The sequence below is a fragment of the Salvelinus alpinus genome, chromosome 26 (genome assembly GCF_045679555.1).
Source record: "Salvelinus alpinus chromosome 26, SLU_Salpinus.1, whole genome shotgun sequence".
NCBI classification, from domain to species: Eukaryota; Metazoa; Chordata; class Actinopteri; order Salmoniformes; family Salmonidae; genus Salvelinus; species Salvelinus alpinus.
The window spans coordinates 965072-981021 of NC_092111.1; the positions used below are offsets into that span (position 1 = coordinate 965072).

Below are 15950 nucleotides of genomic sequence, written 5' to 3' on the forward strand. Positions count from 1 at the left end.
CATACTAAACAAAGGAAATAAGGTCAGAAACGTGACACCGCCTGTGTTCGTGCGGGATTGTTTTGCTGTATTTGGTATAGGAGTGTTTCTGTTTTTTGGATTGTCCGCTGTACAGCGTATGTGCCTGTGTAGTACATTATTTTGGAGTGTTTTACGCCTGTGTTCGGCGTCACCCTCTTTGTGCGCGGTTATTGTAAGGAATAAAGTGTTTTTTTCCGAATCCTCTGCTCTCTGCGCCTGACTCCACACCCATCACTCTACGCATCGTTACATTACCAACATTATTCTAGGGAAGTGAGGCACTGAGCCTATCAAAGATTTTGTGCCTGAGCCTCATTTACATTCTCTATTTTACCATTTTGTTTAATTTCACTTTGTTGTCACTAGCAATAGATTGTATAGCTGTGTCACAGTCCCCTTTAAAACTAAATCCATTTTACAATGGCTGTACTTGAACTCAACATGATTGAGTTGCATAGAAAAGTAGCAGATTCAACATCCTTTTGACTATCTGGAGATATGCCAACACAATCAGTGCTTGTTTACAGTTTGGTGATTTACAAAAACAAAAGTGTTTGGGGTTTCTTGTGCTGTGTGACACATTCTTCACCATATTTACCTTTCACTGCATTTCTCCTCCCCCCTCTGTGTTTGGTGTTTTTGTATCAGTTAGTTTAGTCTGACTGTTGCACCGACTTAAATTTGTGCTGTCATCCTCATCTCCTATTTCATTACATATGGGTGACGGCCCAACGGATTGGTCAACTCAACCTATTCCTCAATCTGATTAACTAAACTGAGGCTAAACTGAGGCTGAGGCTGATTAACAAAACCTCCATTCTTGTCCCACATATTCCTAAGATTTTTGACACCATGTTTAGTGACAATTGGTTTTCCAATTGGCCATTGCAAGGTTTTGTCAACTTCCTCACAAAATTGGAAATCACATTTTTCATTATGCTGCATAATGGAATGTATTGCCATTGAAATATGATGACAATCCCAAAATGCATTTTTGTCCCCCCACACACACACACACACAAAATTTGAGTCTTAACTTTCTGATCGTTCACAACATCCATGCCACCCCCATACAATTTATGCTTCAGATTTGGTGGTTCAAGAGCCTTATTTTAATTTACCATCTGTTGTGTCAAATTATTCTTATCTATGCATTTATCAGTACGGTCAACTCCACAGTTAACGCTTATCACCCCAGACAACAGCGTCACTATCAGTACAGTCAACTCCTACTTTAGCACTAGGTCCACCCTTTACCAGTTCTTCCACCAACACCAGATCTCTGCAACAAACTCCCTTCCCTAATTTATTATATTTTATTCCAGTATATTGTTGTTAAATCATTATTATATAGGTTAGATCTATGGATAGTATAGCCTATAATTGTCTGTGAAACAGGTAGGCCTACCTCTTATTTCTTAAATAGGCTTGAACACAAAGCCCTCTTGTTATAAAGTCAAATTAAAATGAAGACCCTAGTGAGTAATCCCAACCCCACTTTATTTCAGCATCTAGAATAGTTGTTTCTATTTAAGCCAATATGTAATTTATAGGCCTATAGTGCAGGGCTAGGCAACCATGGGCCTGGAGTGCCGCAGACCCTTCATGTTTTTGATTTACCAACCTGGAACAGCGGGTGTGTTGAATTTAGGCAATCACTGAACTGATCAATTAGCTCAGTTGGTCAGGTGTGGTGCCTAGTTGGAACAAAATCCTGTAGTACCTGCTGCGCTCCAGGAACAGAGTTGCCTATCCCAGCTATAGAGCCCCAAAGTGGCGGTGTCATAATACCCGAACAGGGAAATGGTTCTAATCGTTTTTCCACCATTCATTTTTCCCCTTAAGGAATTTTAGAAACACTTAAGGGCTGTGTTTTGTATAGGCTTACCCTGGCATGACGTTTTGATAACCATTTAAATCACTCTTGGACAAAGTGACTTTCAAAAATATATTCGGGTCTATTTACTCTCAGATTCTAAAATGCTAATTAGCGTCAAAGTAGACATGCAAGACTACAAATCCCTGCAAGCTCCTGCACGTCATCTCTAGCTGACCTTTGCAAACAGGTATATTGTGTCAATTTAAAACTTGCACAAAACAGTTCACAGAATTGTCAATTTAAAGAAATGTATTCATTACTACATTTTGCTAACATTAGATATAGTTAATCAAGAGATTCTTTCCTTTGTCTCGATTCGGCAGTCTCATCCAGATCATTCATGGCATTTTTAGTTCTTTATGATAGCCACATTAGCAGCTAATTAGCATTTAATTTTTAGGGGTAAATACAAGCGAATATATTGATAAGTCAGCTTGTCCTGGACCTAGAGAGATTTACACGGTTATCAAAACGTCACTCAAAAGTAAGCCTACACGAAACACAGACCTTATTTTAAGTGTTTCTATAATCCAGTAAGGGAAAAACGATTGGAACAATTTATTTTATGGGTATGACTCATATTGTGGTACTCTATAGTGTATTGTACTGGGGGCTATGGACTGGGTGGAGTAGAAAGTGTTGCCATAGACCTCAGTCCCCCATAAAATAACACCATATATAGATTCTACAGACCCTAGTGAGTAATCCCAACACCACTTTTACTTTGCCACCTAGAATAGTTTTCTCCCTATAAACCAATATGTATTTCATATACAATGTATTGCATTGGAGGCATTTATTTGACCTTGGAACATGTGTTGAACCCCAAACTGAATGCAAATATTACTTAAATATGAAGAACTGTGAGTCATGGATGATCTGGAGTCAGAACTGAGGGTGCCTGGAGAAGAACAGGGCGAAAATGAGTCTTCAGATGACGATGAATCAATCAACAGAAAACGAATCAAGAAGCCAAACCTTCCCCTGGAGCCTCCTTTATTTAAAGGTCATTTATAAAATGGAGTGTGTAGAAGAATATGTGAACCCTTGAGTAAGCTAAACCAGCTAGTTAGCTAGTTCAAGCTGCTGTTTACTGACAAGTACTACATACACTATATATACACAAAAGTATGTTGACACCCCTTCAAATTAGTAGATTCGGCTATTTCAGCCACACCTGTTGATGACAAGTGTATAAAATCGAGTACACAGCCATGCAATCTCCATAGACAACCATTGGCAGTAGAATGGCCTTACTGAAGAGCTCAGTGACTTTCAACGTGGCACCACCATAGGATGCCACCTTTCCAACAAGTCAGTTAGTCAAGTTTCTGCCCTGCTAGAGCTGCCAACTGTAAGTGCTGTTATTGTGAAGTGGAAACATATTGGAGCAACAACGGCTCAACTGTGAAGTGGTAGCCCACAAGCTCACAGACAACTGCCGAGTGCTGAAGCGTATAGCTCGTAGAAATCATCCTCAGTTGCAACACTCACTACCGAGTTCCAAACGGCCTCTGAAAGCAACTTCAGCACAAGAACTGTTCGTCGGAAGCTTCAGGTGCAGGTGTCCACATACCTTTGGTCATGTAGTGTATGTTAATGCCCGATTTGTTGTTTTCATCTATACATACGATGCTCTTATTTACCAGTAGCAATGTCTGTTGTTTCATTAGAGACACCCCGTGAGACTGGCTTTCACAAGACCACAAGGAACTGGACTCCTGATCCATCCCTGTAGTACAATTGATAACTATTGCTATAAATGCTAAAAATCCAATCTTACTGAAACTTATATCACTTTTGGCCTATCCCTCTGTACTGGTATGTCTCTACTACTTTCACCACTCCTCCCCTTAACCCATCTTCCTCTCCTTTCTTCACTGCCTCAGCATATGACAACATCTGCACTACCCTGGAAACCTCAACCTACCTCTCCTGCATGGGACAATTCTGATCCCCAGCTCCATGGGCACCCGCACAATTAACACATTCCACTACCCAATACTCCACATTCCTTCGTCTCATGCCCTTCTGCACGTCCCACTCAGGTAACATACACATAAACATTTATAATATTGTATATGGACATCTCTCAACTTTTTTTTCTCCCTACCTCTCTCTCGCTCTTCCTCTGTGTCTGTAAATATCTCCCTCTCTGTGTCTGTCTGGTTGGTCTCTGGGGAGGAGGCTTTCAAGTTTGTACGTCTGGACGGCTCTATAAGAAAGAAGAGAAAGGTACCCCAGAATGACCCACCCGTCAGCCTGTTGAACAAGCAGCTTTCATTAAAAACTGGAGGGAAGCTTGGACTTACGCAACTTTGTGGCAACTTACGCACTACCCTCTGTAGTGCCTTGCGGTCGGAGGACGAGCTGTTGCCTTACAAGGCAGTGATGCAACCAGTCAGGATGCTCTCGATGGTGCAGCTGTCAAAACTTTTCAGGATCTGAGGACCCATGCCAAATCTTTTCAGTCTCCTGAAGGGGAATAGGTTTTGTCGTGCCTATCTTGGTGTGCTTGGACCATGTTAGTTTGTTGGTGATGTGGACACCAAGGAGCTTGAAGCTCTCAACCTGCACCACTACAGCCCCGTCGATGAGAATGGGGGTGTGTTCGGTCCTCCTTTTCCTGTAGTCCACATTCATCTCCTTTGTCTTGAGTATTCATCTAATTAAGTGTGTATGTGAACATGTTCCGGCTCGCCAGCCAATTATCATATTGATGAAAATCCAGTGTCTGTGTAATGACTAACGTATGATGTTACACTCATTCTGTTTTTTTATGATTTCTAATTCTTAACCTTCTATGATATGCATTTAACTCTGTAACACAACCTTATCAGTGAATCACAGGAAGATTTTGTCAGAGTTGTCAGATGTTCCAAGGCTGTGACAATTGGCTCCAAAATCTATTCATGTCTTCAGCAAATTCTTGAACATTTCAATATTTTTCATCTTCTTTTGATCCTTTAGTGCACACAATCTCAGGAGGAGTTCAAGTTGGAAGATATGAGGAAACGTGAAATCAGTATGTATACTAGGAAGAATATGATTTCGTCAACATCTGAATGCTTTATTCATCAGTAGTTGAATGTTTTGGCAATGTAATGTGTTAATTGTGCTTTTCTCTCAACAGTTATCAAGAGTATTTTGACGTATAACAAAGATTTTGCTTTTGATGTGCAGCCAGTGCCCTTGAGGTAAATGAAGATCGATGAACCATCACAATGCAGGCCACTTATTGTCGTACCCAATGTAAATACAGAGTTTTTTGTTTAAGTACACAATAATCAGAACAAATCAGAGCAAATTATGGAGTAAAGCAAACGGTATTACTAAAAATTCAACAATGGCTTCCCCATCTGAATGACCTAATCTCCTAACATCATGCTGAGCCTGTAAATATTCAACAAGTAATCTAATGAATGAAATCTTACATTCAGGAGAATCCTTGCCCCAGGGGAGGAGGAGAACTTGGAGGTGGAAGAAGAGGAGGATGCTGCTACAGGAGCAGGCTCCCCAGAGTCCTTTCCCAACAGAGTACCAGGTAAGTACTCACAAAGTACTTGCAAAGTACTCAACAAATACTGTGTTTTATTTGTAATCTATGGTGTATATAGAGCATTCATAATCATTGGTCTTTATTCTGAATCTGTTGACTGTGTAATTTTGCCATTGTTATCTTTTTTGGCTTTGTGGCCCTGTTTTGAGTGCCTTTGTGATTGCTGTCTCCTCTGTTCCCTGTCTCTCTGCATGGCTTCGTCGCTCTGTCCTCACTGCCTGCTCCATTCACAGTTTTGCAAGGTATGGTTTGGTTGAGAAGTAAGGGGCTGGCATGGGTCTGAATGGGTCTGTCTTTTTATAGTTTTGTCGTAGCATGAATATGATTGCCTACTAATGGACAGTTTGTTATTATCAAAAACCCTATCCTACTACTACTAGATAGCTTTAGTTGTTGAATCTACTTTACAATGTATTTTTTTTATAAGCATTCACCAAAACGTGTATGTCATCTTAGCCTTATCTGTTAGTCAGTCTACAACTTCTTCTGCTGCCTATTATTGTATAAGTAAAATACTGCTGACAGTAATGACTTGAACAAGGATCTGTAAGTATAAACACTGGTTACGTCCCAAATGACACCCGATTCCCTATGCAGTGCAATATGGGCCCTGGTCAAAAGTAGTGCACTATAGTAGTGAACTTGTCCCCCTTGCCCATTTTAAACATGTATTGTAGGATTTTTATTTTTGTATTGCTTGTAACTGCTTCGGGTAATGCAAGTTCTTGTGCTGTTAGGGGAATAACCTATGTGTAAATGTAACAATCTGCTGCTGTATTTTTTTGTGTGATCGTTTTGTGTAGTTTCTTAATCATTGTACATAAACTGTATGTGTAAACATGTATACGCAGGGCCCAGCTGTAAAAGAGACCTTGGTCTCAGTCTGTGTTCCTTGTTGAAATCAAGGTATAATAATATAGGGAGTAGGGTTCCATTTGGGACGGTACCATTATCTTGATTTCAGCTGCATTAGTTCTGGGAACGTGGGAATGTTTTCTGCAATTATTGTATCTTTAGAAAGTTACAGCTTTCATGTCTCCAACAGGTACATTGTTGCCACGGTTACCCTCAGAGCCCAGGATGTCGCTGCTCACAATAAAGATTGACAAGATTGGGCTGAAAGATGCTGGGCAATGCATTGATCCCTACATGACAGTTAGTGTGAAAGGTACTAAATGTAGGCTACATTGTTTACATTGCTGAGATGAGTTGCTTACCTTCACATCTGAAATGGTAAGGTCTGAAACAGTGATAATCTAGAAAAATGTTTAAATAATTATCTCTGTTGAGTTGACACTTGACAGTACATTTTTATAAATATAATTTATTCCTGCAGAACAGCCCAAGTGAATCTGAACGTTTTGTTTCCCAACAGATTTGAGTGGCATTGATTTGAACCCAGTGCAAGACACACCTGTGGCAACCCGAAAGGAGGACACATACATTCACTTCAGCGTAGACATTGAGATCCAGAGACATAGCGAGAGACTACCAAAAGGTAGTCAAACGTTCTATTTCTACTGAATTAGTAGTGGGGCCTCTATTTAGCCAGTATCATGTAATATTAAGCTAATACAGTGTCAGTTTATGTTCAAATCCTTGCAGAGGGATTGGGCAGACAATCGTTAATCCTGAATTTTGTTCATGTTCCGGGGGCAGCACAAAATGATTTGCCTTCATGGAAATGGATGAGATCAAACCTGGTCCCATTGTGATCGAGTTGTGAGTGACACATTTTGTGTTTTCCAGATTAACTTTCTTTAAATGTACTCACTATTTTATTTTAAGATGAAAATAAATTAAATTTGATAACTATTTATTTTGAGAATCTCAGATTTTAGCTATTTTTCTGGGGGGTGGGGGGGGGGTTCTGGTTCAGTCTGCCCTTTGAATATACCGTTTGAATTAATCACTTATTTATGCTATCGGATGTCAGGTACAAGAAGCCTACTGACTTCAAGAGGAAGAAGCTCCAGCTCCTGACCAAGAAGCCACTCTATCTCCACCTCCACCAGACGTTGCACAAAGATTAATAACCGAGGTCACAGAGTAGAGCACATCAAGAAAGCAGAAGCGCCACAGAATTCCACTGTAGTCATCAGACATCCAGCAAAGTTTGGTGTACCGACTCCCTATCCGCCTCCACTCACATCAACAATACTAAACCCAGCAGGCCCAAATGCCACAACCTCAACTCTGTGATAGGACGGCCCTGGATGACACATATTAACTACAGCGGTGACAACACACTACTGTATAATGCTGCTTCGTAACCAAGTGGGAGGTGGGAATTTACCAGTTGTGAAGTCGTAAATACATTCACGTGATTTGAACTTGTTGAGAAAAGATCATTTGGCTAATGGCCAACAAGCTGCCTAAACCATAAACTAAAAGCTATCATGCTGGTAAACAAATGAGTGTTAAAAAACATATTAATAGATTGCTTTTTATAAATAATGTTTTGTTGCATTTAATTGCAGAAAAATGCTGTTATCCAGGTCATTTCCTAAATAGGTGACGTCAGAGGTCAGCATGTGGGAGAAGTGGGAGCTCAGGATGATGTATGAGTTTCCCACTAGTAATTACCAGTTGGAGGGCCTTTCAAATGGTAAATTCCCACTTGGTTACAAAACGCAGCATTTGACCCCTCTGGTGCCAATTAGCGATCACTTTTTTTCTCCTCTCTGCATGATGCTCAATGGAAAAGAAGAGTTGAGTTAGCAATTGGTACTGTATGTCAAACAACCAGCCTCGTCTTTAGTCTTCCTCTGCCTTTCCCTTTGGGGATGAAAGAGGATCAACATGGTCATAGGTGCTCAAGCGGTCTATTGATGATGTCATATCCTGGTGCTGACACTGCCACAGTGAAAATATATAACTGCCCTGTTCATTTACTTACATCCTTATCACTGATCTGGCGTTATTTAATAGGTAAAAGTAATATATTGGGATATTTGCTTTAATCTATCACATTAGATGTGTGATTACTTCAAGGATGGGAGGAAGGATGCATTTTTTTAGCATTCAAAAAGGATTCTGAGATGCTATGATGTCATCCTGTTATAAAGGGAGTTGAAAAGGATGCTGCATGTAACTGAAGTTGACTTTTACCTTTGTTTTGAATGCTGTTCCCATCAAGGCCACACTGGCTAACCACTATTAAAACATTGTCTCCTTTTTATTAATATTTTTTTTTGTAATGGCACTAACTGAATACACTTATGGTGCTTTCAAGACAACTGGGAACTCTGAAAAAAATGTGGTCAAATCATGACGTCAGTGATCATCGGGTTGGAATGTCAGAGCTCTAGAAAGGTGCCAGAGTTCCCGACTTGGAATTCCGAGTTGGATGACTTAAAAGATTTCTCCCAGTCGGAGCTTGTTTTTTTCAGAGTTCCCGGTTGTCTTGAACACACCGAAGTCGGAGATTTCTGAGTTCCCAGTTGTTTTGAACACGGCATTAAGAGACACTAATCAGTGCATATTATTGTGTGTGCTGCACGACAGGGTTGACGATTGTCAATACAGTGTTGTGCTTTTGGTAACAGGTTGTGATAAAATGAACATTTATCATTGGACTGACAATTTACACTGCTTTCATTTTTAATAAACAAAATGCTGTTTGAATAGTGGTCCTTCCTTCTTTACACTTACTAAAGGAGCGAAACCTAACATGTCAAATTTTCACTGGGCTTGTTTGACATTGCAGGTGACTCCATTCACTCCAGCTCCCCCTACAACACAGCGCATATCCCACCCTGCTAGGATGAACTAGAGTGTCTCAATCCACCCTGCTAGGATGAACTAGAGTGTCAAAACCCACCCTGCTAGGATGAACCAGAGTGTCATAACCCACCCGGCTAGGATGAACCAGAGTGTCACAACCCACCCTGCTAGGATGAACCAGAGTGTCATAACCCACCCAGCTAGGATGAACCAGAGTGTCACAACCAACCCTGCTAGGATGAACCAGAGTGTCACAACCAACCCTGCTAGGATGAACCAGAGTGTCATAACCCACCCTGCTAGGATGAACCAGTGTCACAACCCACCCTGCTAGGATGAACCAGACTGTCACATCCCACCCTGCTAGGATGAACCAGAGTGTCACAACCTACCCTGCTAGGATGAACCAGAGTGGCATAACCTACCCTGCTAGGATGAAATACAGTGTCACAACCCACCCTTCTAGGATGAACCAGAGTGTCACAACCCACCCTGCTAGGATGAACCAGAGTGTCACAACCCACCCTGCTACGATGAACCAGAGTGTCACAACCCACCCTGCTAGGATGAACCAGAGTGTCACAACCCACCCTGCTAGGATGAACCAGAGTGTCACAACCCACCCTGCTAGGATGAACCAGAGTGTCACAACCCACCCTGCTAGGATGAACCAGAGTGTCACAACCCACCCTGCTAGGATGAACCAGAGTGTCACAACCCACCCTGCTAGGATGAACCAGAGTGCCATAACCCACCCTGCTAGGATGAACCAGAGTGTCACAACCCACCCTGCTAGGATGAACCAGAGTGTCTCAACCCACCCTGCTAGGATGAACCAGAGTGTCTCAACCCACCCTGCTAGGATGAACCAGAGTGTCACAACCCACCCTGCTAGGATGAACCAGAGTGCCATAACCCACCCTGCTAGGATGAAATAAAATGTCACAACCCACCCTGCTAGGATGAACCAGAGAACCACAACCCACCCTTCTAGGATGAACCAGAGAACCACAACCCACCCTACTAGGATGAACCAAAGTGTCATAACCCACCCTACTAGGATGAACCAAAGTGTCATAACCCACCCTGCTAGGATGAACCAGAGTGTCCCAACCCAACCTGCTAGGATGAACCAGAGTGTCACAAGCCACCCTGCTAGGATGAACCAGAGTGTCACAACCCACCCTGCTAGGATGAACCAGAGTGTCTCAACCCACCCTGCTAGGATGAAATACAGTGTCACAACCCACCCTGCTAGGATGAACCAGAGTGTCTCAACCCACCCTGCTAGGATGAACCAGAGTGTCTCAACCCACCCTTTTAGGATGAACCAGAGTGTCTCAACCCACCCTGCTAGGATGAACCAGAGTGTCACAACCCACCCTGCTAGTATGAACCAGAGTGTCACAACCCACCCTGCTAGGATGAACCAGAGTGTCACAACCCACCCTGCTAGGATGAACCAGAGTGTCACAAGCCACCCTGCTAGGATGAACCAGAGTGTCACAACCCATCCTGCTAGGATGAACCAGAGTGTCTCAACCCACCCTGCTAGGATGAACCAGAGTGCCATAACCCACCCTGCTAGGATGAAATACAGTGTCACAACCCACCCTTCTAGGATGAACCAGAGTGCCACAACCCACCCTGCTAGGATGAACCAGAGTGTCACAACCCACCCTGCTAGGATGAACCAGAGAACCACAACCCACCCTCCTAGGATGAACCAGGGTGTCTCAACCCACCCTGCTAGGATGAACCAGTGTGCCATAACCCACCCTGCTAGGATGAACTAGAGTGGCACAACCTACCCTGCTAGGATGAACTAGAGTGGCATAACCCACCCTGCTAGGATGAACTAGAGTGTCACAACCCACCTTGCTAGGATGAAATACAGTGTCACAACCCACCCTTCTAGGATGAACCAGAGTATCACAACCCACCCTGCTAGGATGAACCAGAGTGTCACAACCCACCCTGCTAGGATGAACCAGAGTGTCACAACCCAACCTGCTAGGATGAACTAGAGTGGCATAACCCACCCTGCTAGGATGAACCAGAGTGTCACAACCCACCCTGCTAGGATGAACCAGAGTGTCACAACCCACCCTTCTAGGATGAACCAGAGTGTCACAACCCACCCTGCTAGGATGAACTAGAGTGTCACAACCCACCCTGCTAGGATGAACTAGAGTGGCATAACCCACCCTGCTAGAATGAACCAGAGTGCCATAACCCACCCTGCTAGTGTCACAACCCACCTTGCTAGGATGAAATATAGTGTCACAACCCACCCTGCTAGGATGAAATACAGTGTCACAATCCACCCTGCTAGGATGAACCAGAGTGTCACAACTGACCCTGCTAGGATGAACCAGAGTGCCATAACCCACCCTGCTAGGATGAAATAAAATGTCACAACCCACCCTTCTAGGATGAACCAGAGTGTCACAACCCACCCTGCTAGTATGAACCAGAGTGTCACAACCCACCCTGCTAGGATGAACCAGAGTGTCACAACCCACCCTGCTAGGATGAACCAGAGTGTCACAACCCACCCTGCTAGTATGAACCAGAGTGTCACAACCCACCCTGCTAGGATGAACCAGAGTGTCACAACCTACCCTGCTAGGATGAACCAGAGTGTCACAAGCCACCCTGCTAGGATGAACCAGAGTGTCACAACCCATCCTGCTAGGATGAACCAGAGTGTCTCAACCCACCCTGCTAGGATGAACCAGAGTGCCATAACCCACCCTGCTAGGATGAAATACAGTGTCACAACCCACCCTTCTAGGATGAACCAGAGAATCACAACCCACCCTGCTAGGATGAACCAGAGTGTCACAACCCACCCTTCTAGGATGAACCAGAGAACCACAACCCACCCTCCTAGGATGAACCAGAGTGTCTCAACCCACCCTGCTAGGATGAACCAGAGTGCCATAACCCACCCTGCTAGGATGAACTAGAGTGGCACAACCCACCCTGCTAGGATGAACTAGAGTGGCATAACCCACCCTGCTAGGATGAACTAGAGTGTCACAACCCACCTTGCTAGGATGAAATACAGTGTCACAACCCACCCTTCTAGGATGAACCAGAGTATCACAACCCACCTTGCTAGGATGAACCAGAGTGTCACAACCCACCCTGCTAGGATGAACCAGAGTGTCACAACCCACCCTGCTAGGATGAACTAGAGTGGCATAACCCACCCTGCTAGGATGAACCAGAGTGTCACAACCCACCCTGCTAGGATGAACCAGAGTGTCACAACCCACCCTTCTAGGATGAACCAGAGTGTCACAACCCACCCTGCTAGGATGAACTAGAGTGTCACAACCCACCCTGCTAGGATGAACTAGAGTGGCATAACCCACCCTGCTAGAATGAACCAGAGTGCCATAACCCACCCTGCTAGTGTCACAACCCACCTTGCTAGGATGAAATATAGTGTCACAACCCACCCTGCTAGGATGAAATACAGTGTCACAATCCACCCTGCTAGGATGAACCAGAGTGTCACAACTCACCCTGCTAGGATGAACCAGAGTGCCATAACCCACCCTGCTAGGATGAAATAAAATGTCACAACCCACCCTTCTAGGATGAACCAGAGAACCACAACCCACCCTGCTAGTATGAACCAGAGTGTCACAACCCACCCTTCTAGGATGAACCAGAGAACCACAACCCACCCTGCTAGGATGAACAAGAGAACCACAACCCACCCTGCTAGGATGAACCAGAGTGTCACAACCCACCCTGCTAGGATGAACCAGCGTGTCTCAACCCACCCTGCTAGGATGAACCAGCGTGTCCCAACCCAACCTGCTAGGATGAACCAGAGTGTCACAACCCACCCTGCTAGGATGAACCAGAGTGTCCCAACCCAACCTGCTAGGATGAACCAGAGTGTCACAACCCACCCTGCTAGGATGAACCAGAGTGTCACAACCCACCCTGCTAGGATGAACTAGAGTGTCACAAGCCACCCTGCTAGGATGAACCAGAGTGTCACAACCCACCCTGCTAGGATGAACCAGCGTGTCTCAACCCACCCTGCTAGGATGAACCAGCGTGTCTCAACCCACCCTGCTAGGATGAACCAGAGTGCCATAACCCACCCTGCTAGAATGAACCAGAGTGTCTCAACCCACCCTGCTAGGATGAAAAACAGTGTCACAACCAACACTTCTAGGATGAACCAGAGAACCACAACCCACCCTGCTAGGATGAACCAGAGTGTCACAACCCACCCTTCTAGGATGAACCAGAGAACCACAACCCACCCTTCCTGGATGAACCAGAGAACCACAACCCACCCTGCTAGGATGAACCAGAGTGTCACAACCCACCCTGCTAGGATGAATCAGAGTGTCTCAACCCACCCTGCTAGGATGAACCAGAGTGTCACAACCCACCCTGCTAGGATGAACCAGAGAACAACAACCCACCCTGCTAGGATGAACCAGAGTGTTACAACCCACCCTTCTAGGATGAACCAGAGAACCACAACCCACCCTGCTAGGATGAACCAGAGTGTCACAACCCACGTTGCTAGGATGAACCAGAGTGTCTTAACCCACCCTGCTAGGATGAACCAGAGTGTCTCAACCCACCCTGCTAGGATGAACTAGAGTGGCACAACCTACCCTGCTAGGATGAACTAGAGTGGCATAACCCACCCTGCTAGGATGAACTAGAGTGTCACAACCCACCTTGCTAGGATGAAATACAGTGTCACAACTCACCCTGCTAGGATGAACTAGAGTGTCACAACCCACCCTGCTAGGATGAACCAGAGTATCACAACCCACCTTGCTAGGATGAACCAGAGTGTCACAACCCACCCTGCTAGGATGAACCAGAGTGTCACAACCCACCCTGCTAGGATGAACTAGAGTGGCATAACCCACCCTGCTAGGATGAACCAGAGTGTCACAACCCACCCTGCTAGGATGAAATACAGTGTCACAACCCACCCTTCTAGGATGAACCAGAGAACCACAACCCACCCTGCAAGAATGAACCAGAGTGTCACAACCCACCCTGCTAGGATGAACTAGAGTGGCATAACCCACCCTGCTAGAATGAACCAGAGTGCCATAACCCACCCTGCTAGGATGAACCAGCGTGTCCCAACCCAACCTGCTAGGATGAACCAGAGTGTCACAACCCACCCTGCTAGGATGAACCAGAGTGTCCCAACCCAACCTGCTAGGATGAAACAGAGTGTCACAACCCACCCTGCTAGGATGAACCAGAGTGTCACAACTCACCCTGCTAGGATGAACTAGAGTGTCACAAGCCACCCTGCTAGGATGAACCAGAGTGTCACAACCCACCCTGCTAGGATGAACCAGCGTGTCTCAACCCACCCTGCTAGGATGAACCAGCGTGTCTCAACCCACCCTGCTAGGATGAACCAGAGTGCCATAACCCACCCTGCTAGAATGAACCAGAGTGTCTCAACCCACCCTGCTAGGATGAAAAACAGTGTCACAACCAACACTTCTAGGATGAACCAGAGAACCACAACCCACCCTTCTTGGATGAACCAGAGAACCACAACCCACCCTGCTAGGATGAACCAGAGTGTCACAACCCACCCTGCTAGGATGAATCAGAGTGTCTCAACCCACCCTGCTAGGATGAACCAGAGTGTCACAACCCACCCTGCTAGGATGAACCAGAGAACCACAACCCACCCTGCTAGGATGAACCAGAGTGTTACAACCCACCCTTCTAGGATGAACCAGAGAACCACAACCCACCCTGCTAGGATGAACCAGAGTGTCACAACCCACGTTACTAGGATGAACCAGAGTGTCTTAACCCACCCTGCTAGGATGAACCAGAGTGTCTCAACCCACCCTGCTAGGATGAACTAGAGTGGCACAACCTACCCTGCTAGGATGAACTAGAGTGTCACAACCCACCCTGCTAGGATGAACCAGAGTATCACAACCCACCTTGCTAGGATGAACCAGAGTGTCACAACCCACCCTGCTAGGATGAACCAGAGTGTCACAACCCACCCTGCTAGGATGAACTAGAGTGGCATAACCCACCCTGCTAGGATGAACCAGAGTGTCACAACCCACCCTGCTAGGATGAAATACAGTGTCACAACCCACCCTTCTAGGATGAACCAGAGAACCACAACCCACCCTGCAAGAATGAACCAGAGTGTCACAACCCACCCTGCTAGGATGAACTAGAGTGGCATAACCCACCCTGCTAGAATGAACCAGAGTGCCATAACCCACCCTGCTAGTGTCACAACCCACCTTGCTAGGATGAACTAGAGTGGCATAACCCACCCTGCTAGGATGAACCAGAGTGTCACAACCCACCCTGCTAGGATGAACCAGAGTGTCATAACCGGAGTTCCAAATTAAGCAGCAGCAGCTGAAAAGATGAGCTCCTACAAATATTGAAATTTAAATGTTTTTTTAGAGTAAAGTACATCAGAAAAAAATCAAAAGAAAACTGCAAACTGAATAGGAGACCAAAAAAGCAGCAAACAAAGAAGAAAGGCTTTTGAAAAAGTAACAATTTTTCATAAAATTATACCGTTTTCTTAGCTAGCTAAGTTGTTTACCTGTTGCTAGGCAGTTGCTAGGGACATTCCTGAAAGAAGCTAGCTAGCTAACAAGGAGTGTCTAGTTGGCAGAAGAGAAGAAGGGACAAAGAAGGGACAAAGTGGGACAAAATAAGGACAGAAGAAAAGGGAAAGGGGACATTAAGGTGAAGCAG

At 45.0% G+C, this 15950-nt stretch overlaps 1 protein-coding gene across 1 annotated transcript; it reads left to right on the forward strand.

The window, feature by feature from the left end:
• The first annotated feature begins 3786 nt into the window (after positions 1 to 3786).
• Positions 3787 to 9086, forward strand: LOC139554407 (axin interactor, dorsalization-associated protein-like). The gene is made up of 8 exons (XM_071367156.1): positions 3787 to 3948; positions 4871 to 4925; positions 5034 to 5097; positions 5341 to 5444; positions 6505 to 6627; positions 6835 to 6957; positions 7119 to 7181; positions 7396 to 9086. The coding sequence occupies exons 2-7, from the start codon at positions 4907 to 4909 to the stop codon at positions 7172 to 7174; spliced, it is 489 nt and encodes a 162-aa protein (XP_071223257.1). The 5' UTR covers positions 3787 to 3948; positions 4871 to 4906; the 3' UTR covers positions 7175 to 7181; positions 7396 to 9086.
• Positions 9087 to 15950: the final 6864 nt, after the last annotated feature.